The sequence below is a fragment of the Gobio gobio genome (assembly GCF_949357685.1).
Source record: "Gobio gobio genome assembly, chromosome: 1".
NCBI classification, from domain to species: Eukaryota; Metazoa; Chordata; class Actinopteri; order Cypriniformes; family Gobionidae; genus Gobio; species Gobio gobio.
This window is the reverse complement of record NC_137097.1, coordinates 56,085,124-56,110,908: the sequence shown is the minus strand read 5'-3', so window position 1 is coordinate 56,110,908 and position 25,785 is coordinate 56,085,124. Positions and strand designations below refer to the sequence as shown.

Below are 25,785 nucleotides of genomic sequence, written 5' to 3'. Positions count from 1 at the left end.
TGGAATAAGCATAGAAAATTTATATTAGCCAGTATATATATAATTGACAGATACAGAAGTTTTTATTTTTGTATATATTAAAATTAAATATTATATATAAATAATGTGTTATATAAGACAATATTTGCTATGGTAGTGATATGTGAAAACTAACTGGTTACCTGTCCACAGTCTGAGATGCTTCTGCAGCACCAGTCGAACCCCTGCATAGTGGACAATGGTGGGAAGACACCATTGGACTTGGCTTGTGAATTTGGCCGAGTTGGGGTGAGTCACACTCTGCTTTTTTTGTTATTGTCAAATTACCTTTTAGATTTTTTTTCTGTACGTAATTGGATTTTGTGTGTGTGTATGATCGTCTGTTTGCCCTGCAGGTGGTCCAGCTACTACTGAGCAGTAACATGTGTGCAGCTCTGCTGGAGCCCAAGCCCGGAGACTCGACTGATCCCAACGGCACCAGCCCACTGCATCTCGCTGCCAAGAACGGACACATCGACATCATCAGGTGAGCACTCTGAGCCCCAAGACTCGGATGGAAAGACAGGATGCATGGCTTGAATGGTTTTCTAAGAATAGAAGTCACACCTCCAGTATGCTCGGGCTGTCTGTGCCGGGTCGATGTTGCACCTCTGTTTACCAGACACTGAAAGTAAATCAGGTCACTTTTTCAAGACACTAAAACATCTTGGGTTAAGAGAACTTGATGGCACTTTACAATAGGGTTTTGTTAACTTTAGTTACTGTGTTGGGTGTCATGAATTAACAATAAGAAAAAGTTAATTTTAGGGTGATGTATTTATTGTATTAAAATAAGTACTGATTAATATTAATTGACTACATGTACTTACTATAGAGGTTAGGGTCAGTTACTTGTAATTATGCATAATGTACTGTTATTACTACAGTAAATACATGTAGTAACATGTAACTACATCACCTTAAAATAAAGTGTTACCAAAGCTTTTCACATCATTTATGAATCTAGGTTTATTTTTAATTAATTTAATTGGTTTATAATTATTATAAATGATAATAATAAATATGCAGTTATTCATTAATTCATTTTAATTCATAATACATTCATTAATGTTCCTTTTTATAACTTGAAATGTAAAAAATGTACAAGTAGAATGTAGTATATGTAGAAATTAACATTTAAATTCAATGCTCTGAAGGGAAAGTGTCATATCCAACACATACTGAAATTCTTTAACAGAAGCCGTGCATTTTTTTCAAGAGACGGTCTGAAGCTGCTGCCGGGATTTGCGCCTCATATATTACGGGCGGCAATACATCACACATAGGAATTTCTAGTAACGCATCTGTAAACCTGTTTTTTGTGTGAAACGAAATATATATTTTCTGTCATATATTTAAGTCACAGTCCACTCACAGCAGCACGGCTTAAGAAACAATCCATATTCTCAACACCAGAGGAATGCTTTAAATTTCATTTTTGTATTGATTAAAACGTGTAGCAGTTCTGGGATTGGACAGGAAAGTCTTAGTGAAATTATAAGAAAGAACACTTGAATCATTTATCATTGTGTACTAGAGAGAAGTGCAAGCAAAATGATGTCCTGCTTATGAATTCACATGCTCATATATATATATAGTTGAGCTGCTGTCTTCATCTGTCAAGCCTACATGTCATAAAAAATAACTGAATTTTTAAAGGATTAAATACACGTTAGACGTCACTTGTTTCTTTCTGAGTGCGCACACAACAACAAGGTCAGTTGATAAAGCCCAACATTATCAAGTTTGTATGTTCAACTTCACAAAAAACAGACTGGTTAGCGCCAGAGCACCAATGGTGCACGGACCCTTTTAGGAATTGCTCCGCTTATTACATTTAAATGTATGCTTTTGAAAGACACTTTTATACAAAGCAACATGCATTGCATTCAATCTATACATCTTTTCAGTTCTTTCATTCCCTGGGACCTTGGCATTGCTAGCATCTCTACTGTTTGAGCGACATGAACTAGATTTCAGTAAGACTAAAGAATTTACACAATTTTTAAAACGATGAATTGCTTATTGCTTTAGACTGAAATTGAACTTTTAACATTCACGTAAACACACTTAGGCGCCTTTCTCATGTGTTTTTTAGTCAAAGTTTTTAAGGTTGTTCTTTTAGAATGCATGTCATCCACGAGATGCTGCAAAAGACATGATCAGAAGGATCAAACATGTCTGCCTAGTGCATGTTTATGCTGAAAAAAAAAGGGAAAATCAGCGCAGTGGAATGCAAAAATGCATTCTGTGCGAACAGCCATTAAGTGTGCTAATCACAACTTAGTATTTTAATTCATTAACATTCCTAGTTTTATGCAATTTTGCATCACGTATAAATGTATCTTGTTATGGAAAGCAAGACAAAAATACTGAAAATAAAGATTATTTGCATTGTACCTTGAATCACTTTTTAAAGCATTTTATCCAAACCAGCACTTTTCATTTTGGAGCTAAGAAAGTTGTTTAATTCATGGTCATAAACGTAATCAAAACATTGTAACCGTGTACTGGGGCTCTGGGATGGAAATGTAGACGGGGGGATGGGAGGCCTGCATTATATTAATGGAAGTTAACTTTATTAGCCATTGGTGTGAGGTGACGCTGGGCCCCCACTGTGTGTGGTTGAGTGTTAATGGATCCATGTGCTTGATGAAGTGAGACTCTGCAAACAGACACGCTCTCACTGATGCTAATGAGCAGCCAATGAGCATGTGATGATGATGCAGGCGGCGTGTGCATGTCAGAAGCGTTGGATTTACTGCCGCTCATGAGAGAGTCACTCACCCAACATGTAAAACAATATCCATCATGTTCAACAAAGCCATTTCTGCTCCACAAACATAAACGGAATTGCAATCAGTAATTGAAACCAGTTATTCGCAAGCTATTGCTTGTTTTGTCCAGTTGTTCGTGGTTTGAGCTACACCATTCTGGGGCAAAAAAATATTTTTCTATTGATGGCCCATAGTGTAATTAAAGTTAAATAGGTTGTAATTAACACTACACCAGAGTTAGGAAATACATATTATCCTAAATACGTTATTTTAGCCTCTGCTTTACTGACTATTTAAAATAAAAACGCATCTAACAATTCATTTCCACACACCCATTTTGACTAAGCTATCTTTGTGTGCGTGTGTTATGAGATCTGAGCATTATCAGAACTGGCCTGGAGCTCAGAAATCAAGCTAATTAGAGAAACTCTTTGATGAGCTATAAGTCAATTATCATGTGACTTTCCACTGCATTATCATATAAATGCCCAGAGGTCCTCATGCAACTATTTACATTGAATGAGAAATCTATCGCTCCAGATCTCAGCTCAGCCAGGCATTTCGTGCATCGACATACAAGCCCAAGGGAGTTAGAAACTGGACAAGCGGTGTCCTCAGCATTAGCTGCCGTATCTGTGCACAACCAGCTGCACCTGCTTCTGATGAAGGGCATCTTTCCTTCTCTCCACTGGGAACATGAGCATGGTTGAGTGTGCTTGTACCCGGCTGTATTCCTAAGTGTGTGCCAGGCCCCATCTACTCCCTAATACAACACACTGCCATCTATCATTGTGACAGCCAGACCTCCTCCATGATCAGACAGAGATGAGAGGAAGATCAGACGTGTTCTGCGCTGTCCTGCCTTTGTACCATGCTAATGCTTCACTCCATGTCAGACATTTTGTTGCACAACAGTCAGACTAACACATTAAGCACAATGCATTATATAACCAAATGTTCCATATAAGACTGATTTTTATAATTTTTTTAATAATTCATCCAGTGGGTATCTAAAATTAAACTGCTTTTTAAATGTAAACTCTCTGGTTGCGAGTATGATGATGATGAATAGGTTCAGTCTCAAGCCCTGAGGAACTATTGCCACTATCAGTGCAGTCGCCAATAAGGATCAATACTGTGTCAATACAGATGTGAGCATGCGAGTGTTTGTCATTGTATATTCTATTGCCGGGATGTCAAAATCATTTTAAGTCAAGAGCTGGCTCGGTGTAAATATCACTTTATGCTGGGTTGTTTTTTTTCCCCTTGTTAAGCCTTGTACCCATAGAGAGTGCTTGCCTGGGTTATTATAATAGTTATATATGTATTTATTGCAGCTAGTCGCCAAGGCATAATTTCTCATTTTAATTTAGTTTAACTTGACATATACTAAAACTACGGTGATGCATTGCTGCCACATAGGATACATATTATTTTTTCCACTCAATTATCTTTTCTCGTAATAACAAGATATGTTGTTTTAACGGTATCTTTTCTCATAATAACGAGATGTTATGTTGTTAAAACGGCATATTTTTCTCCTTAAAACGACATATTTTCTCCTAATAGGGACATATTTTGTATAGTGATGTGTACAAAATATGCCTTTATCCACATTAGAGAATTTATATAGCCTATGTGTCTTTAACACACTTCCACGTTCGAAATGTCAATAATGATGCATGATATTTTTGTGGAAACTGTGATTCTCTAACACTACCATTCAAAAGTTTGGGTTAAGTAACAAACAAGCTATGAAATGACAAGCTATTCGACTAATCAGCGTCTCATAAAGTGTATAAATGGAACATCTCCATGTGATGGTCAGGTCTATCCCTGCGCATTAACACTCATCATTAATTAGCCTGCCTGGATTGTAAGTGTTGCAGTGCCACGCACTGGAATAAGGTACATGTGCGTCCACACCTCCCTCTCTCTCCAATCCAGCGGCAAGTCCAGCTCTGATCAGCCTGGAGCTAATTATAGGCCATGTGAACGTGCAGGTTACAGCAACAGAGTGTGGACTATCGCAAGGCTGTTAATTACATCATTAATCCAGTGACCCTAGAGGCCGTACGCATTGGCCGACCCTAAATAGATTGATGCAGTGAGGGAAAATCTGAAAGTAGGCTTCATTGGTTGTTCATATCTGTGAACGAAATGGATCATGGCACCTCTAACCAAAGCTGTTACCTTCATATTAAAATGCTGTCTACTAAAGTCAGTGTCATGTACGTGTGTTAACGCTTTCATACCTTTAATTAATACAGATGTGTGTGGCCATTTGCCCACTAGGCCAGTTTCCAATGTGGGCCAATGCTAAGTGACGGAAGGCTCAGCACTGACCAATGTGTGCACACCCAGCCAGTCAATATGCTATTTAATCTCCTGGTGTTTTTCAAGCGAGGTCGAGCACGAGAGGGCATTATGTGAAGCTAAAACGGGCTATTTTGATAGCTAATTATAGGAGAGGTGTCTGATGCCTCACCATCCTCCTCTCTGAAGCCATGACTCAGGCCACCTGTGTTTGCTGATGTCCCGTTGCCATAATCGAATTTACTCTGGTGTCAGAAGGTCATGCTCTATCTAATAGAGGTTCTTAAGTCTTCAGGAGCCTGATTTGGGGTTTTTTGGGGTAGGGGGGGTGTTGCGGTGCTTACAAGTTGAATCTAATTACATGGCTCTCTTGAATACTTGATTCTGATTGGTCAAATGTGGCATTCTGCGGTCAAATATTTTGTATAATGATACTAAACTGTATATTCTACTCTGCAACCAACCTCATACACTGCCTCTCTTATTACTCACATAATAAAATAATTTAATAACTTCAGAAACATGACTATTTATTATTTATCTTGTAAGTAGCTGTATAAGCAGGATAATGTACAGTACAGCCAGTTGATTATTATTGCATAGTAAACCTCATCAAGAAAATGATAACTGTAATGATTTTATATTATCCTTTACATATGTGCTGGCAGCATGAGGACAATAATAACAAGTTTGAAATGAAAATCTAGGCGTGAATTCTGGTCTCGGGTGTAAGCAGTTTGATCACAGTGGTTTTCAGTGTTTGCATCAGACTAGTTACTAATTTTGTCCCCTCTCAATAGATTGCTGATCCAGGCGGGCATCGATATCAACAGGCAGACCAAAGCGGGCACTGCCCTCCATGAGGCTGCATTGTGTGGGAAGACTGATGTAGTGCGCCTCCTGCTGGATGTAAGTAGACAGAGATAGAGAAACTTGATTGTTCCCTGACTGATTGATTTACCCACAGTGTTTGTGATTGTGATGTGTTGATTTGTGATAATGTTTTAATAGCATTTTTAAAAACTTTGTTTGGCAGTTTTACATTGTGACCTCATGCTGAGGACAGGTTAAATTACATGTGTTCCCAAGTATAGACTGTGCTATTAATATAAATACAGAGTAACATTAAAAGGCAGAAATCTTTAAGATGTCAAACAATACAACAAGTAAATATTGAATTATATTTTCCATAAAAAAATAGCTATAAAAGCTGTCTCCTCACTTTGCGTCAACTCTGTCAGGATTTTTTATAATTCTGAATAAATCAGGCAGTGTCATGGGCAGCTTTAACTCTGAAGAGCATTTGCTATTTCCTGCTCATTGTGGATCTCACAGTAGGACACTTGGTCCTGGACGTTATAGATTTTTAAATATTTTAAATAAACAATATTGAAGTCTCTGCGGTCACAGTCTCAACATGTCAACTCCGTCATCTGTAAATAGTTGTGGGATAAATCTTGCCATTTTGATATGTTTATTAAGGCAGCTACAACTGAGTACAATTTCTCCACTGTACAACACGTGATTAAGGTGGTAAAACATTCAATTTTGTCAACTCCGTCACATTTTACGTCTGATAGTTGACAAATGCTCTCAAAAAGTCTGTATAGTGTGATTAATGCGTTTTTTTTGCATATGGGGAATTCTTCTAATGCCGTTTCAAGTGTATTTACATATACTGTATATTTGGCCTCAGCTCAGTATTTGTCAACTCCATCAGTATTTTACACTGTCAGGTGAAGGTCTTATTCTTTTTTCAATTTATTGTATAACCTTTTAAAACATCAATGGAACTACATGATATTATGTCTTAATTACCTAAGAACATTGGTGATATATATTTAATATTAAAAGAAAGGAGGAGAATTGAGGAATTTTGAAACTGGGTTGTTCATATTGGTGTGAAAATAAACAAAAAATCTACAGAGAATGTATTTTATGATTTAGATCCTTTACTGAACACCAGTATTACATAACTGAAGATTTTACATTGGATAGAATAAATTAAATTTGCATGCTTTTTAGTGTGTCTGACGGAGTTGACACAAATTAAGTTATGGACTGAATAAATATGATTTTTTAGAAAAAATATTCAGAAAAAAACCTGTTCATAGTATATGTTCATAAAATACTTTCACTTCAAACCGACAAAATCCCAGCCTCAGCCCATTCAGAAGTACCGGTAGTTGGGTAGAAACCTATACATAGAAGCCTGACAAAAATGCTTATTTTAAAGAAAAGCGTCAGATGGATTTAGAGGCTTTTGCATCTGAAGTCTTCATATATACTGTATATATATATACAGTATATATATATATATATATATATATATATATATATATATATATATATATATATATATATATATATATATATATATATATATATATATATATATATATATATATATATATATATATATATATATATATATATATATATATATGCATTTACATCGCGTATCTATTTTGGCATGCCATATTTTTGTCTCGTGCTGCTATTTATCACTGTCAATTGCAATTTGAGTGAATCACACATTTATATGTAGACTTTGCAGCGTGTGATTGGCCGTCGTTCCTCTTAGCAGCATTAAAAACAATACTTTTATTCAATGGATTATTGCTATATAGCCTCGAAAGCACGAAAGAGTGCTCACTTTACAATCACAATTAAGCTGTCACTCATCTCAGTTTGTGATCTCACAGCGTTCCATCAAAATCAGTAAAGTTGCCTACACCGAATAATGAATCTCTTACTTACATAGTATCTTTGTTAATGAGAGAATTCACGAGAGCGAGCAGAACTCAGAACTGAATAAAAACTCTGCCGTTTTGAGCAGTGAGTGGATTCTAACTTAAACGCCTCTGATTGGCCATTGCGTTCCAGAGATCAACACTGTTTATGATTGATTGGCTACATTTCTCATCGCTGCAAAACACGCTGTAAATAGGAACATTTCACATTCTCCAGAGTGCAAACTCAAATGCAATGTTTGCCAAATCTGTTTCACCAATAATATTATTCTGCTACGGTATCAATGGAGGGTGCTCTGCTTTTGTTTCAGGATGCTTATATTTGATTTTGACTTTCTGATGTTTTTTCCCCAAGTTATAATTTTTGTCAAACATTAATTGGCGGACCCCCGGTTGAATACCCATGGACTAGTTCATTTTGATGATGTGATTTCCATGTGGGTTTTTTTAAGTAGTCCACCTGAAAAGGTTTGGTATCCACTGCCCTAACCCATCACTATACATTGAATTATTTTGAATAGTGAATTGTTTAGAAGTGGCTAGACAGAATAAACCATATTGGTCTGTTTTTAGTCCCATATACCCTCTTATCTAAATGGTAAGTAAAAAGATCAAACTACTATGTGGCATTAAGCAACATTTCTACCACAATGGGATCCAAAACATTAATGTTGCTTTAACCTTCACCCTACAGAGTGGCATCAATGCAGCAGTGAGAAACACTTACAGCCAGACAGCGCTGGACATCGTCTATCAGTTCACTGCTACACAGGCCAGCCGGGAAATCAAGCAGATGCTACGAGGTAAGAAAATGGCAAAAAACTGAAGACATTTAAATATATATATATATATATATATATATATATATATATATATATATATATATATATATATATATATATATATATATATATATATATATATATATATATATATATATATATATATATATATATATATATATATATATATATATATATATATATACATCACATATTTATTCATGTAAATATGTTTACAAGGGACGTGTAGTAGATTATGCAGTTTATGTCAGCTGATCTCTATGCAGATGCCTCAGCAGCCTTGCAGGTCAGGGCCCTGAAGGACTACTGCAACAATTACGACCTGACTAGCCTCAACATAAAGGCTGGAGACGTTATCACGGTAATATTCATAAGACATGCTCTAAATAAATTCAAAACCTTTGAAACTGTTCATTTAAACACTTTGTTTTACTTTCATGTATTATTAACATTTCAAACAGTGTTAAATATGCAGACATTTTTAAAAATTCACATGGTCTGTCTCAATTTAAATTCACATTAGAAATTCCACATTAATCCTTTGTAATCATAGTAGTTAGTTCAGTGTGCTTTCAGATTTTCTCAACAGAGGGCACTGTTGCTTGTGTTTTTCCCCAGACTGTCAAAAATTATTTAGACAAGTGCATCAGCTTCTTGCCAGAGAAAATATGATCTCTTCTTGCTCTATAGTGTGATATTTGGAATGATCTTATTTCCCTTAGTTCAGAGATCACAAGGTCTGAAGTCACAAAAATCACTGATCTGCCCCAAATATTGAAATGCTTTACCTATACTATCATTTATTCTGTTTTATTCTAGGCCTGTTTAGTTGTTTTTATATGATTTGAAAAGATTCCCTCACAAAGATAAAACATAAAATAAATACATTGAAAATTGTTTTATATATAGTTATAAAATTAGGCCCCACTTTATATTAGGTGGCCTTAACTACTATGTACTTACATCAAAAAATAAGTACAATGTACTTACTGTGTTCAAATTGTATTGCAAAACACCTTTGCTGATATTGAGGTGGGATACGGTAGGGTTAGGGACAGGTGTGATGGTATGGGTAAGTTTAAGGGTAGGGTTAGGTGTAAGGGAAGTGTCAACTGTGTAATTACAAATGTAACTACAGAAATTAATTACAGATGTAATTACATGCAGGTATTTTTTCAAATTTAAGTACAATGTAAAAACATGTATGTACACAATAAGTACATTGTATCAAATGATTAATTAAAATGTTAGTATATAGTAGTTAGGGCCACCTAATATAAAGTGGGTCCTAAAATTATATACTGTAAATATATATATATATATATATATATATATATATATATATATATATATATATATATATATATATATATATATATATATATATATATATATATATATATATATATATATATATATATATATATATATATATATATATAAGAAATGCATGCAGCCTTAGTGAAAATAAGAGACTTTCTAAATTATCAAACGGCCTCAAACGTTAGAACGGTATAGTGTATAAAATATAACAATTAACATGAAAATATTATTCAAATTTTCAAAATTCCTGGCACTGGTTAATGCTGGTTAATAAACATGAGACTTTAAATGAATTAATTACATTTTGACATTACATTACAGTATTAAAAGTGTCCAGACAATTTATATTGCCATTTATAGATGATGGATGATTGTGATTCATTACTCTGTAGGTTCTGGAGCAACATTCAGACGGGAGATGGAAGGGCTGCATCCATGATAACCGCACAGGAAATGACAGAGTGGGCTACTTCCCCTCCAGCATCGTGGAGGTGATCAGTAAGAGGCCTGGGGCTGTGGGTAAGAGACGACAACGGGCGGGTCAGTGCTGCCTCTTACTGAGAACTCACACACTCACAGATGCATAAGTAATGCTGCTGAACTCACACGGCCCATGGTTCTGTTCACAGCCAGCTGTTCATGATGCTCATGTGCACTGGACTGCGAGCCAGACAGGGCCATCTGCTTTTGTGGCAACAATAGTGCTCTTTTCTCAGTAGTTCATGATGTCAGAAAAATAAAGCTGGTCATTTAATAGTACCTTAAAAAGTGGCCTCGCCTCCATCCATACATCTCATTGGATTGAACCCTTTGGGTCTACTTACATTTGCTCTTTTCACAAAACGCTCTTCTGCAACTCCGACACTCAAACATTGGTCAGTATTGCTCTTACTGTAGCGAATAACAGTCTTTTTTTTCACTGTTGGAACAGATACAGGGTCACGGGGTAAATATTAGTGTGGGGTGCATCTCTAGATCCTTCTTAGCTCACGTTGGCCAATAAGTACCTCTTTGTGCGTGCTGGAGAACATCATTTTGAGGGAGGTGATATTCATTGTCAGAAGAGAAGAGAAGACCCCTGATTTTAAATAGATTTTTAGTTTATCACTCAGGAAGAATCATTGGGCAGGAGAACATTCTTTTGTGCACTCGTGCCGAAGTATTTGATCCATACGGTGCGCTCTTTCCTTTCAGAGGGTTTATGTCCAGTTAATATCTCAGCAGGGGTCTAATCTATGTGTTCATTGTGTCTCATGCGTCATCAAGTATCCATGTCTGTGTCTCTACATCTGTTGCTCGGTCTCCTCCACTCCATCCACATTTATGTGCCCCGCTATCTTAATGCCATTACGCTTTTTAGAACTCCTTTCTTATATAGCGCCCTTTTTACTGAAATTGCAGTTTTTATGGGGGGAAAAAAACTAAACTTTATATAACTTTATGTAATTAGTAAAAGGAGGACAAACATCGCAAACAAGCCCCGCTGTGCTCACAGTTAACATAAATGGTCAAATTGCACACTCGCACACCCACCCACCCACACACAGACGTACTGAAAAGAGTCACGCATACTAAACTTCTCATTTGAGAAGATCACTCTACAGTAGTTCTCCCCAGGCACTTACAGAGACAAGTGTTTGTGTTTTACTACAAGCACCAGCTCATTTACAATTCATTTCACATTACCCATAACAAAATCATTCTGACATATAATTTTTGAAGAAATCTTTATAGCCATTTCACTCCATTCACACACTGAACAGCTCGAAGTGAAAAAACAAACAAATAAGCGTTTTCTTCCTTTTAATTTGTCTTTTATGGTTTTAAATTTTGTGATTGGTTGTGATTTTTTGTGTTGGGTTAATTTGCTTTCCCTCTCTTATGTGTAATTGTTTTGTTTGTTGTGGTGGTGGTGGTTGCTGTGTTGTCGTATCTAGGTTCATGGAGTACAGTCACTTGTACCCAACAGTATCAAAAGATACAGCTCTGTGCGCCGGTGTGCGGCCCCGTGTCGCCCGCCGTTGCCATGGTGAATGGGGACTCGTATCATGAGATTCATATCCTGCCGCCTCCTCCACCTCCGCCACCACATTCCCATCTGCCACTTTTCACTTCCTTTGGCTATAACAGGTCCCCAAACACCTCAGGAGAGCCGCACAGTGGACAAGGTACAGATCCCCTAATCTGTCTCCACTGTATTATTATTATTATTATTATTATTATTATTATTATTTTATTATATTTTTATTATTATTATTATTTATAATAATTATTATTCACAAAGCTTTAAGGAATGTGTTAAATTACAGTATTTCACAGTCTAAATGCAAACAATAATCAATTAGTTCCACTGATTCCTTAAAGTTTTCTGAATTTTTTTTTTTGAATTTGACATTTAATTTAAAATTAAATACATTTAATTTTATTTTCTGACATTATTTTGGTTGTTGATTTTTTTTTTTTTTAGAGGCCAAGAATGATCAAGATTTGGCTAGTAAGTTCTTTTAACCAGCACAAAAGAGGTTCATGGGCCTCTCTTTGTTGAAGCTGTTATCTCTCCTCTTTTACCCCTAAATTTCCCTGATCTTGGTGCTACATTTTCCCTCTCTGTGATGACCACACTTGGGATTCGCTCCGCTGCCCCCTTCAACCGTTCACTCTTACACGTGACCAATAGGGAAAGCGCAGCCAGCCTCTCACCCCTCCATACCTGCATCTCTGCACAACCATTTGTCCGTCACTGAACATCTGTCTGTTTCAACTCTCCTTCGTCTCAATTATACTGATCTGTCCATTCATACTAACTCTGATCCTTTCAGCGATGTGTATCAAACCAAATTTTGATGTTGGTACTGAGGATGAAGATATTCTCATGCACTCTGGATCACCGTAAATTGTAATATTGAATATGTCTGTTTTAATTGTAAATGATCGGTAATCATCAGGCCCACATGGAATATTTGAACGGTTGCCATAGCAAAATATTTTGACTGATCTGTCTTATTTTCTTGATTTCAGCTACCAGTAAAAGTGTTGTACTCTCAGTATAATATTTAAATCCATTCTGAAGAATTATGCTGATTTTCTCTTAAAAACTGCAAAACAAAACTGCACATTCCATCTGGGCCTGGTAATATTGAAACAAACCTAAAGGGACTGTTGACCCAAAAGTGTAAATTCTGTCATAATTGACTCACCATTATGCCGTTTCAAACCTGTTTGACTTTTTTCTTCTGTGGAACATAAAAAAAATTATATATGTAAACACTATATTGCCACAAGTATTGGGACACCCCTCCAAATCATTGAATTAGGTGTCCCAATCACTTCCATGACCACAGGTGTATAAAATCAAGCCCCTAGGCATGCAGACACTTCTACAAACATTTGTGAAAGAATGGGTCGCTCTCAGGGGCTCAGTGAATTCATGCGTGGTACCGTGATTGGTTGCCACCTGTGCAATAAGTCCATACGTGAAGTTTCCTCACTACTAAATATTCCATGGTCAACTGTTAATGTGCATGCTGAGGCACACAGTGCACAGAAGTTACCAACTTTCTGCCGTGTCAATAGCTACAGGCCTCCAAACTTTGTGTGGCCTTTAGATTTGCTCAAGAACAGAGCGTAGAGAGCTTCATGGAATGAGTTTCCATGGCCGAGCAGCTGCATCCAAGCCTTACATCACTAAGTGCAATGCAAAGCATCGGATGCAGTGGTGTAAAGCACGCCGCCACTGGACTCTAGAGTAGAGACGTGTTCTCTGAAGTGACGAATCACACTTCTCTGTCTGGCAATCTGATGGATGAGTCTGGGTTTGGCGGTTGCCAGGAGAACGGTACTTGCCTGACCGCATTGTGCCAAGTGTAAAGTTTGGGGAAGGGGGGATTGTGGTGTTGGGGTTGTTTTTCAGGGGTTGGGCTTGGCCCCTTAGTGCCAGTGAAAGGAACTCTTAATGTTTCAGCATACCAAGACATTTTGGACAATTTCATGCTCCCAACTTTGTGGGAACAGTTTCCATTTCAAACTCTACGGATTAAGAATGGGATGTCATTAAAGATCATGTGCATGTAAAGGCAGGCGTCCCAAAACTTTTGGCAATATAGTGTGTATATATATATATAAGTGGAATCTCTTTCATTGTATGGACAAAAACAGTTAATTTAAAAAATATCTTGTTTTGTGTTCACAAAAGAAAATCATACAGTTTTGTAATGACATGGGGGTGAAAAAAACATGACAGAATTTTCATTTTTAGGTGAATTATTCCTTTAACAACATAAAAAAAAGTCTCTCTTCAATGATTAGAGACCACTGCCATAAGATTTGATTGCATTTACACATTGACTTACACTTGTGGTTTGATGTCCTTGGAGTCCCTAATGAACTATGCTCCTGTAATGCACTGCAACTCCTCTTGTTGTTAAACCTATTTACATATATAATCATATATCTCTGTATATATTATATATGTTTTACCTATGTGTATGTGTAAATCAAGGCATATATATATGTATATACACATATATACAGTACATGTTTCTTCTTATATATTTCATGTACCTCTGTATATAAATGTTCATATATATTTGTGTTAGATATACAGTATATATATGCGTGCTTGCCTTGTGTGTGTGTTTGAAAGAGAGAGAGAGAGAGAGCGAGAGAGAGAGAGATTAGGTTTGTGGTCAAACAGACTGCTAAGGCCATAGATATAGTTTAGATTTCCTCTTGCCTGACCTGTCCAGAAATCCTCTGATCCCGGGCAGGTGGCCAAGCCAGGGCGCAGTTAATGATGGTTTCTGTGTTAAAGGTTCTCGCGGCTCAGAGTCCACTCCACATGGCTCACCCACCCGACCCGGTGGTCCCCAGGGCGGCAGCAGCGAGGAGATCTGGGTGCTGCGCAAGCCTGTGGCAGGTAACAGCAGGACTGCCCTTCCTCGTCCTACTCTTCCTCTTCTCTCATGACTCCTCCTGCTTTGCCACGATCCTGGTGCAGCTGCTGTACGCCTGACCTCAGAAACCTCAGCTGCAGGCGTGTAGGCGCATTGACAGGCTCTCATTTAGTAACATCCGTGGAGTTGTTCCGTCAAGAACATGCGCACAGACAATCCACAGATTTGTCTGTAGTCGTGTGGCAAACTGCATTTTCAATGAAGGCAGCGTGGGCCTGAGTGTGTGTATTAGTGACTATGCTAACATGTCTTGTGTCCATCAATCACCTGGTCTTTCACCATTGTTATGTAAGTCATCCCATATATCAGATCAGTGCATTGCAGAGGGGAAGTTCATAGTGGTGTGATTGGCGCAGTCGTGGTGGTGTGGTCTGATGGGGCTGACTGTGTTGTGTGTGTTTGCTGGGGGCTTGTTATTCCAGGTGGAGACCGCAGCAGTGTGGGCAGTTCAGGCAGTGTGGCCAGTGCCCGATCCTCTGGTAGTGGACAGAGCGCAGGCAGCAGCAATATCCTTCATGCACAGGCAGAGGGAGTCAAGGTGAGCTATCTGACATACAAACTGACTCGACTTCAATTGTGGTTTGAGAAGATACCTGAAAGAACTGCCTTGTTTGTTGCTGGTTTAAATTTTTTAGACGTGTCTTTGTTCTGTTGCCAGTATTGCTAGATGTATTCATCTCTGGAAAAAAAAAAACAGGTCTTATTATCCTAAGATCATGAACAGCCTTGTCAACCAGTTCAAGTTCAATTGTGTCTTGGAATTGAACCAGCTCAGCCAAAGTCATCTACAAGCCCTATCCAGTCCAAGATGATCTACAAGGCCAACCTTGAGCCCATTTCCTGATAGTCTAACTGAACCAGCGTGTATGGCCTAAATAACCATAAATAATGAGCTTCAACAAGCTAGAAAACATTTTAAACCAGCTACCAGCTAAGGTCAATCAAGATGATTTACAAGGTCGACCTTGACCCTACCAGTTAGCAGTCCAACTAAACCTGCTTGGACCATCTAATCACCTTAAAGGGATAGTAAATGGTAAATGTCATCATTTACTCACTTCAAGTTGTTTTTTCTTCTGCTGAACATAAAAGACGGTGTTTTAAAGAATGTTGTTAATCAAAAAGTTGACAGTAGCCATTGAATTCCATAGTGGGAAAAAAATACTATGGAAGTCAATGGCTACCTTCACCTGTCTGGTTACCAAAATTCTTCAAAATATCATGATCTTGTAACTAATTATTTTGTGTTCAACAAAAGAAATAAACTAATTCAGGTTTGGATCATTTCTGGGTGAACTATGCCTTTAACAGATCTACCAGCAAACAAATCTGCCAGCCCTTACCAGGTTGACCAAGATGGTTTACAAGGTCGACCTCAACCCCAGTAGCTGGTAATCCACCTAAATCAGCTTGGACCTGACCCATGAGAAGATGGTTTTAGCTGAATTGTATACATCAGAGAAGAACCTGTTGCTCAGTCTCGCACAACTTTGTTCTTCAAAGCTAAACTTAAGGGGGTGCATTTGAGGTCCAATTTGCATAGTCTGCATTGATATTTGTGTTATTTTTTTGATCTGATGAGCTTTGTTTATCTTATAGCTTCTGGCCACGGTTTTGTCACAGTCTGCCAAAGCTAAAGAACACCTGTTGGAGCAGACAAAGTCTTTGGACCACCCCTCTCATGCTTCCGGCAACAAGGGTTAGTGGGAATTTCAAATTACTATTCTGAAAAGATTTTCTCACAAAGAGGTCTCTCCATCCAAAAAAATCTGAGACTTGGCTCCTTTTTTGTGCCAGATGGTTGCACTAATTTCTGTGGGTGGGAGCATCAAAAAGATCTGATTGGCTAAAGGAGTAGTTAGTCAAAAACATAAAAGGGATTGGTTGTGAAATAGCAGTGCTCCAATGTGTATGAATGATGTCATGGTCCTTCTAGGATCTTCCTCACGCAGTCAGAGTTTGTCAAGCTGTCCACTTCATGAGCAGCCGTATGGGGAGGCGGTGTCCCAGAGGAAAGGGGAGGCGCTGCCTGAGGGGAAGGTAAGGAGACTCTTACTCGAAACACACTGTCCCATTACATTTCCTCCAACAAGCATACACTCTCTCTCTCACACACACACACACACACACACACATACACATACATACATGCACTGGCATCTGCACATCCAGGATGCTTTCCCAGCACTTCCTCTCACAGCTGGCCTCATCGGTATTACGCGCTCTCGGTTGTCGTCAGGACACGGTGAGTGGGCTTTTCCGCAGGCTTCCTTGCACACTGTCCTCCGCTTCATGCTTCTATCAGCTGCTCTCTCTGATAAGGCTGTCTAATACTGACAGTGATTCCTTTCAATTTGATCTTTTCTAATCATTCATTTCCTTTTCTTTGCTACATTTGAAAGTCCATTCCAATTTTTGTTGCCTTATTTGCAGTAATTTTCACCTTTTGATTTCTTTTCAGAGAGTACCCAACAATGTAGACGTGTGATTTAAATGTGGAGTGATATGGTAATGGGGACAGGATCAAGATTTAGTCTGTCCATATTGAGACTTGAAGAACAGTTAGAACTATAGAGATAATTAGATTATTACACTTATATTTTTCTTGAAAGGGGAACCAACAAAATTGAATGACACTGTATAGGTATTATGTATCCGTTCTCATTAAATGAGATTGTATGTTGCAAATTGGTAATGCATATCTGACCCTCTCTGTCATTTTTTATAATTAGCTAATGACATTTCGCCATTTAGTCATATAGCAGAGAAATGTGGCTGCCATATCTTTCCCAGCAGGACTTTGGAGCTGCTGAGTAGAGCTGCTCCATGCTGGACTTGTGGACTAAGTGCCATCTGTTCAGAACAGCCCTATTTTCTCTGCTGCCCAACTCCCTTTTATGCCTCTCCTACACAGAGTTACAGTACATCCTCCTACTTCCTGGGATATGGCATTCCAAAGCAGAAACTGCTTGGCCACTACTTTTTAAAAGCTGAACCCTTTGGTTCAGAAAGTAGAGTCGTTATTTGCTAAAGCTTTGTCCCTTGCTGCCAGAGAAGGTACCTTGTGGACTAAGAGCAACAATACTGGACTTAGAGCAATAAGTCCAATATAATACAATAAAAAAATTAATAGGGGCAGGTTTTAATTATTTATGAACTAATAACATTTAGTGAAGCTGCGACATCTATTGGCCTGGGGTCTGGTCCATCTTCAGCCACAGGACCCAAACAGTGATAGACTGCCACCTATCTTCTCTTCTAGAGCTCAGAGGCTGTTATCGAATGGCTAAGTGAATTTCAGCTGCAGGTCTACGCTCCAAACTTCATCAGCGCCGGCTATGACATTCCTACAATTAGTCGAATGACCCCAGAGGTAAGAGTTGCCCCCCCTCCCCACCTCCTTAAGCCAGCCTAAGCTATATACGTCACTCCCCTCTCCCCTAAATGTAACACCCACAGACCCACCCAAAGCACAGAAAAGAAGCAGCCAGAAGATAACAAACGAATCAACCGACCAACTCTCCTTGTATTTTGAAGTGAAATGGCTTGCAATGAGTCAGAAGCACAAAAAGCCATAGATGGAAAATCTCACCCAGAAACCAACCCCCACCCCCCCAGACAGTGTTGTGGTTGTCAAATGTGTTTCCTAGTATGCTATATGTTGATATATTGATGAACCACATAATAACTTAAACATATGTTGTGATTAATGTACATGCTCTTGTGAGCTTTGTATTTATGTGCATATAATTAAAATTAAAGCATTTAAGCACAAATGTTTATTAATTTGCAAATATTTTACTATTAATGGTCATCTCATGTGTTTTCATCATGGAGTGTAAATCTGTTAATACGTTGAACTAAACTAAATTGTAACTAAACCTGTAATTAATCTTTGAGCAATTAGAATTCCTGGAAGCTAGCTCATCCTTCCGTACTTAATTACATTTAACCACTGTCTTCATGAGATTTACTTATCGTCATTGCTGAAAGCAGAATTAATGGGTATTTTGTTGAAACATTATGGACAGGCTTATTTAGGATATGTTTATATGATTATGTTTGGGGGTACTCTGAAAAGGCTTCTTTTCTTCACTTGCTCCTGGTATTATTATATTATTTTCCCTTCACATTATTTTTGCATCCGCTTCTATCATCCTGACACCTTTTTGCAATCAAAGTGTTCGATGTCTAATTTTAAGTGTTTTGTCTTTTTTGTGTATATGTAATGTAATGTTCATAGAAGATGCGCCACTTGGTTTAGTATGCATGTGTGTGCAAAAGTCTTAGGGTTCTCAAAAGCGATTGGTAATGGATCTGATGGTTTCTGGGACTCCTATATGTATTTTCAGGATTTAACAGCTATTGGAGTAACCAAACCAGGACATCGAAAGAAGATAACCTCAGAGATAAATAAACTCAGTGTTAATGAGTGGCTGCCTGACCAAAAACCGGTGAGTTTAACATGTGCACACGCACACACACACACACACACACACGCAAAACATTGGCTTTCCATAGACATAATGATTTTTATACTGTATATTCTGTATAGATACCCTAACCAATTAGATCAAAAACATAATTTAGCATGATTTTAAAGCTGTTTGTTTTCCTTATGGGAACAAGAAAATGTCCCCACAAGGTATTACTATTTTGTCCCCACAGTGTAGGAATACCTGAACACATGCACACACATACACACTCATCAGGATGTAATTTGTTTTTATATGTATTTAATCTGTAGGCGAATCTTGGAGAATGGTTATCCATGATTGGGTTGAGCCAATATCACCAAGTTTTAGTCAAAAACGGCTATGAGAACATTGACTTTATCACTGACATTACGTGGGAGGACCTTCAGGAGATTGGCATTACAAAACTTGGTAAGATAGACAGTGGACTGGGATCCATAATCTTTAAGTACTTCAAAATGATTACACATAAAAACTTCTCTCTTTTTTTTACCAAACTGCATAGGCCATGGTGGTTTACTCTATTTCTCTAACCAAATTTGCCTAGGGCACCAGAAGAAGCTTATGCTTGCAGTGAAGAAGCTGGCAGAGATCCAGAAGGCCTCTGATGGTCGTAACGCAGTGCGTAAAAAGCCGCCAGCCACTCAGGAGGTGATGGCTATTGAGAGCCCACCCCATGACAGCGGAGAGTGTATGTCTCCTAAAATGAGCACTTTCCAGGACAGTGAACTGAGCGGGGAGTTACAGGCAGCTCTTAAACACCCTGCTGATGTGCAGGACGGCACCGAGGTGAGAACCAACAGTGGTCCAGGAGCACAGCACCGAGCCCGCAGTCTGCATGAGAACAGCATGAATAAGAGCCGAGACACAGAGGAGCCTAGCGGGCCACCCAGAAAGGAGGCACGTACCATGCGCCAGAGCAGCCAGGGAGGCCAGAGAAGTGTCTCATCGGCGCAGCCAAAACCACGTCAGTCTTATCCCCAAGGTGCAGGACCACCCTATACTCCACCACAAACACCCACCAAAATGAAGCCTCCCACCTCACAGACAATGGGAAACCCACCGGGTAAACCAAAACCTAGTCCTCAGCTTCTCCAGCAGACAGAGAAGCCTATGACACCTCGTGCTCACCCCCAATCCCCCACTCAAACATCCCATCCACACCCAGCTCCCCAGCCTGTGGAGACCATGGAAGCTGCACCCCAAGGACCTGCTGTCTCAGTGCCACTTCTGTGTCTGCCACCAGATGGTGATGAAGGTTGCGATGAGTATGGTCTGCCTAAGAAACGTGCCCACAGCCTGAATCGATATGCTGTGTCTGATGGTGAGCAGGAGCACGATGAGCTGAATGTGAAAGATTCAGGAGGAAAGTATGCCACAGTACAGCACCGGGTGGGTCGCAGCAACTCAGTGAAAGGGCAGGCTGACAAGAATGTCAACCGAAGCCAGTCCTTTGCACTCAGACAGAAGAAGAAAGGTCCTCCTCCACCTCCCCCTAAACGCTCTAGTTCAGCCATCTCAAGCTCCAGCAGTAATCTGGCAGAAGTGCCCAAGGAGACAAGCAGTGGACCTCTTTTGGAGATTCCCTATCAACCACAAAGACGTGCTAGTGACCTAGGTGGCACTGTAGACACCGGCAGTGCAGGTACTGTGAGGAGCATTGCGGCTATGTTGGAAATGTCCTCTATTGGTGGGGGTGCCAAGGGTCTCGCTTTACAGAAATCTGGATGTCACTATCTGCAGGTAAGGTGGCCTTTGGGATGATACTCAGCATTTATCATAAAAGTGTCTGTTAGCAAAATATGTTGAAGTAAAACATGGTTGTTTCTCTACAGGTGGGTACTGTAGGAGCAAAGCAGCGTGATGCCATTGGACTGGATGGGGAAGTAGTGAACCGTCGCAGGACCATTAGTGGGCCTGTCACTGAGTTAGTAGCAGCTGCTAAGCGAGGACCAGAGCCAGTCCAGGATAGGCAACGCACTGAGCCCCAGCCAAGCTCTAGTGGGAATTCAGCAGAGAACCTTCCATTTGCTGAGGATGGAAACCTTACCATCAAACAAAGACCTAGACAGGGAAAGGATGAGGCTGAGGATGGCATAGAAATGTCATACTCTTTACCCCAGGAGGACCTTTCATGTGTGGATGCCACAGCCTCACTGAAAAGGAGGGTCCAGAGCACCAAGCAGCAGGCAAATGGCACCAAGTTCCTGCTCACAGAGTCAAATACGGTTAAGCGTCGCCCCAAAAGCAAAGACAAAGATGCAGAGGAACAACAGGATGGGCAGATGCCCGTACCTTATGAGAATGGGACTGGCACCATTAAAAGACGCCCTGTATCAGAGATGACCGTTTCAGAGCAGCCCCGGCCACAGGAGCATCCTGAGAACTCGCCCCGTCGGGACAGTGCAGACCTGGAAGGCCATGTCACTGAGAGTGCCCCGCGTAAATCCGTCAAACCTCCAGTGTCTCCCAAACCTGTTCTGGCCCAACACATAAAGAAACAAGGACCACCGGCTGCCATCACCAAGAAAGCCCCATTTCCTGGACCGACTGGGGCACCTGGCAGCCCAGGTACTACACAGTGTGGGCCTTTCACTTGCCCTGTCTTTACACAATTATGTGAGTATCCCGTAAAGCCTTGTAGCGTTTAAACCTTGTTGAATCAAAGTCCGCTCAGTCAGTCTCTCTTCCCGTCTCTCTTCCTATCTCTCTTCTTTTTTATTTACAGTTGAAGGAAAGAAAGTACCTCCTCCAATTTCACCAAAACCTACACCTCCTCCCACAGCTCCCAAACCATCCAAAAATGTTCTTCAGTCTTTAAATGCAACACCTAATCCCACTCCCACACCCTCTCCAGCCAAGCAGACTGTCACCAGAAGTTCCAGTACAGCTTCTACCCAGACCAACCATCCAGTCAAGGCTACAACCCCACCAGCTTTGAGTGTGCAGTCCCCACACACACCTCAGTCTCCTCACACCCCACAAACACCTCAGACACCCCAAACCCCACAGACGCCCCAAACTCCCACAACCCCCATCCCCACACCCCCACCTGTGAAGCCCCCACGCTCCTCAATCAGTGGGGTATCCATGGACAGTTCAACTGGATCAGCATTTGTCGCAGGGGTAGTGACAGCAGATGCAATGCACCAGAAGATCGAGGAGACCAGTGCCTCACTGGCTGCAGCCCTGCAGGCAGTAGAAGAGAAGATCAAAGAGGATGGGCAAAAAGAGTGAGTGTCATGAAACATTCAAAAATTGTATGATATCAGTGACATCATAGACCGGTAGGAATCTAGTCTATGATGGCATCTATTTTTATTTTCTGCCTGTAGCATGTTATCCAATTTAAACATGAAAATACTGAGGCTTTATATTAGCAAGACCTTTGTGTATTGACGCAATTTATCATTGGATAACACCTACCTTTTAGTGACAGATAAACCAACTGAACACATTTGATAACTAAAGGCAAATTTGTTCATAGCTTTTGAATTTATTCTCTCTAAGGGACAAACCAACACCTCAGAACTAACGCTTATGAAAGCCGGCTGTATTGTCGCCTTGCGTTGCTTGCGTGGGGGCAAAAAAAAACACAGAGAACTACAGCCGACTGTCAACTAGCATGCGTAAATGAGACCACTGTCTATTTCTGCAGATATATTAATCTATATTCATCGTTCAAAAAGGGAAATCTATGCTGCAGATACACATACTGAAAACAAAGCAGCGCAAGCTTACTATTTTGAATGTCAATACTGCTGATCACTTTCTTTATTCCACTCTGCTCATGATATGAAAATTTTCGCCCAGGAACAATCTAGTAAGATGACGTAAAATTAGAACAGCCTTCTATCTGTTTTGACTTCTTTGCTTGCTATTATTCTCGTTCACTAAGCTGAACAGCCAATCAGAGTTCTCTATCACCGACTGCCCAACGCCGATTCTACATGTTGAATCGGCCCAAAATACAAAAAAAACAGACGGCGTCCGACTAGAGCTAAATGTGCAGAACACACCGAACAAACTAAGGCTTGGTGTGTCCTGGGCTTTAAATTCACCACTGGGGGTGTATTGACCAAATAAGTCTGTTCAACCTTAGAATTTGCATGTCTTTTTGCCCGCAAAACTACTGCTTGCAGCTACATTTTTTGTTGTAATTTTTCAAAGATATTTGTGTGTTTTGATCCACAGCTCAATTACTGAAAACAAGAGCACAGTGAGCATCCTAGACGACATCGGCAGCATGTTCGATGACCTGGCCGACCAGCTGGATGCCATGCTGGAGTGAAGAGCACAGCCTGTGTCTCTGTGGCACAACCTCAGGACCCCGGGAGAGCACAAGGGCACAATGACCAACAACATACCCCCCTTCCCCTTTCTAGTCCTCATCCCTTGCCCCTCTCACCTCCTTTTCTCCTGCTCCTTCCCCATTGTCATGAAACACCCGTCTCTCCTCTCTCCCTCCGAGTTGGTTTTGCACAAACCCGAGCTGATGTACCTCAGGACTGGGCAGAAGGCCATCCAGGGCTTTAAACATCAAAGACAGAGCAGAGGGTGGAGAGGCAGAGGTTGGGTTTTAATACATAAAGCTCAACTCTCTGTCCATGGAATATCTACCATGAGCAATGAGTAGTAAAATAATATGAAAACAATAATAACTGTATATGAAATAATAGTATGGTATGTGTACATTGTAAGCATGAGGAAAGTTTGTATCTATAAAGAAAAAAATCTCATAGTGAGAGTCATGCATTAGTACAGTTATATATATATATATATATATAAAAATATAAATATTTTATGTTTTTATTTCATGTTCAATGGTACATACAGTGTTGAAACATTAAGAAATCTATAAAGTTTGATGACAGATATGTGGATTTTTCTATGACTATAATGAAGTTTTAAAACAAAACAAAAAATAAGGCTGGCTTAAACATCTTGTATGTTTGGCTGTGCTCTGCTGAAGAGTGTTGTGGGCTGTGTTGAATGTAGTGACTGAAGTGGCTGTATCACCCCCTGCTCTGTGCTTGCTCTGGGCTCCCGCTCTGTGCTGCTGTGACCCTTTATGTTTCTATGTGTGAACTCATACATTCCTGCTCCTGCACAGCCTTCTTCCTTCACCTTCCCTCTTTTTATTCTGCCCTCATCATGTGCAGTGTCCTGTGTGCCTTAACATGAGAGGTGACCTCAGTGCTGCTAAAACACACAAGCAAACAGGTTCAAGCTGAGATAGGCCCGGTGTCCATGTGAGAGGCATTGCCTTGAGGGAATGGAGGGGCCTGTGTGCTCCGATTCGGCAAGGCAAATCTCAACACTTCAGTCATCTGTGTAGGCCTTGCAGTCAAAGTGAATAGCCATTTTACTTCCATGATGTAATGCATTTACAGGCAATACAGAAAACGCTAGAAAATGTACAATAGGACTTGATTCTGTTCTTTGGCAATTCATTGGATCGTGAAAGTAGGCCCTGAAAACCAAAATAGCTATTTATTTAGCCCAAGGTGAACTCTAAGAAAAACAAATGTTTTTTTGGAAGACCAGGATCGTGCATTGAGAAAGTAAATAGGGTCACGTTGACTATTACTACACGACTGACCTCAGAAACGCAGGCGAGAACGAGGTAGAGGGGTCCAGTGATGGTTGACGGCTTTCAGAAGGTGGGACGTCAGGAAGCACAAAGTGAGAAAGTTGCACGTGTGTGTGTGTGTGAGAGAGAGTGACATAAAACAGCAATCTAACAGAAACATGCATGTAAGATGCTATGGACTGACAGTGTAGCGAACTAACAAGGATTTCGCAAATGTGGCTTGATGCTCAGCATTTCCATTTCCGTCTGTGAGCTTGGACAGGTGTGGTGCACTGGAAGCCTGCATGCAGTCTAATCTCAGCACATTGCGCAGTGGCTGTTCAAGGGTGTGAATGTACCATTGTGTGCCTGCTTTGTATTGCATTCCCCGCAGTATCATCCAGACAGACATTTCCTTAATGACCAAAGTAAGAACACTAGTCCAAGATGCAATTAAGCATAGCAGTATCTAGGTTAAACATTTTCACTGAGAATCACAGTGACTTCATAGGGACATTTTGAGGGTAGAATGAGTGATGCTTTTACAGTTGGGTCTCTGTGGACATGAGATGTTTGCAGATGCCATGTTCTCTCATCCACGGTGAGGGCACTGTTCGCTGTTATGACAGCACCTGTCACAAGCAAGCCTCTGAATGTCATTATCTCATTGCCAGCAAACTCACAGTCTCTCATTACTTAACCATCTTTGTTGCCATGACAATCTGCCTGCTCATTATTAGATCATCACAGTATCAAAACTATCTTAAATGCGATTTAAGGGCCCAAAGGAAGGGGA

At 39.9% G+C, this 25,785-nt stretch overlaps 2 protein-coding genes across 10 annotated transcripts in view; one reads left to right on the top strand and one right to left on the bottom strand.

Moving 5' to 3' along the window:
• caskin1 (CASK interacting protein 1) overlaps positions 1–23,846 on the top strand; it is a 105,807-nt gene extending 81,961 nt beyond the window's left edge. For 2 of the 8 annotated variants that reach the window (XM_079831826.1, XM_079831833.1), the window contains 19 exons: positions 172–267; positions 375–505; positions 5,912–6,020; positions 8,559–8,667; positions 8,934–9,028; positions 10,383–10,530; positions 11,928–12,158; positions 12,458–12,484; positions 14,801–14,905; positions 15,365–15,480; positions 16,542–16,641; positions 16,879–16,982; positions 18,205–18,315; positions 19,295–19,396; positions 19,690–19,828; positions 19,965–21,160; positions 21,253–22,036; positions 22,146–22,650; positions 23,612–23,846. In XM_079831826.1, coding sequence (XP_079687952.1) covers positions 172–267; positions 375–505; positions 5,912–6,020; positions 8,559–8,667; positions 8,934–9,028; positions 10,383–10,530; positions 11,928–12,158; positions 12,458–12,484; positions 14,801–14,905; positions 15,365–15,480; positions 16,542–16,641; positions 16,879–16,982; positions 18,205–18,315; positions 19,295–19,396; positions 19,690–19,828; positions 19,965–21,160; positions 21,253–22,036; positions 22,146–22,650; positions 23,612–23,708 — 4,305 coding nt within the window. In that variant the 3' untranslated portion in view covers positions 23,709–23,846. The remainder of the gene's footprint in view (positions 1–171; positions 268–374; positions 506–5,911; positions 6,021–8,558; positions 8,668–8,933; positions 9,029–10,382; positions 10,531–11,927; positions 12,159–12,457; positions 12,485–14,800; positions 14,906–15,364; positions 15,481–16,541; positions 16,642–16,878; positions 16,983–18,204; positions 18,316–19,294; positions 19,397–19,689; positions 19,829–19,964; positions 21,161–21,252; positions 22,037–22,145; positions 22,651–23,611) is intronic. The other 6 variants (XM_079831829.1, XM_079831827.1, XM_079831828.1 and 3 more) reach the window with 6 other exon arrangements.
• dus1l (dihydrouridine synthase 1-like) overlaps positions 1–25,785 on the bottom strand; it is a 658,813-nt gene that overhangs the window by 332,130 nt on the left and 300,898 nt on the right. The gene's annotated exons all lie outside the window — the stretch shown is intronic.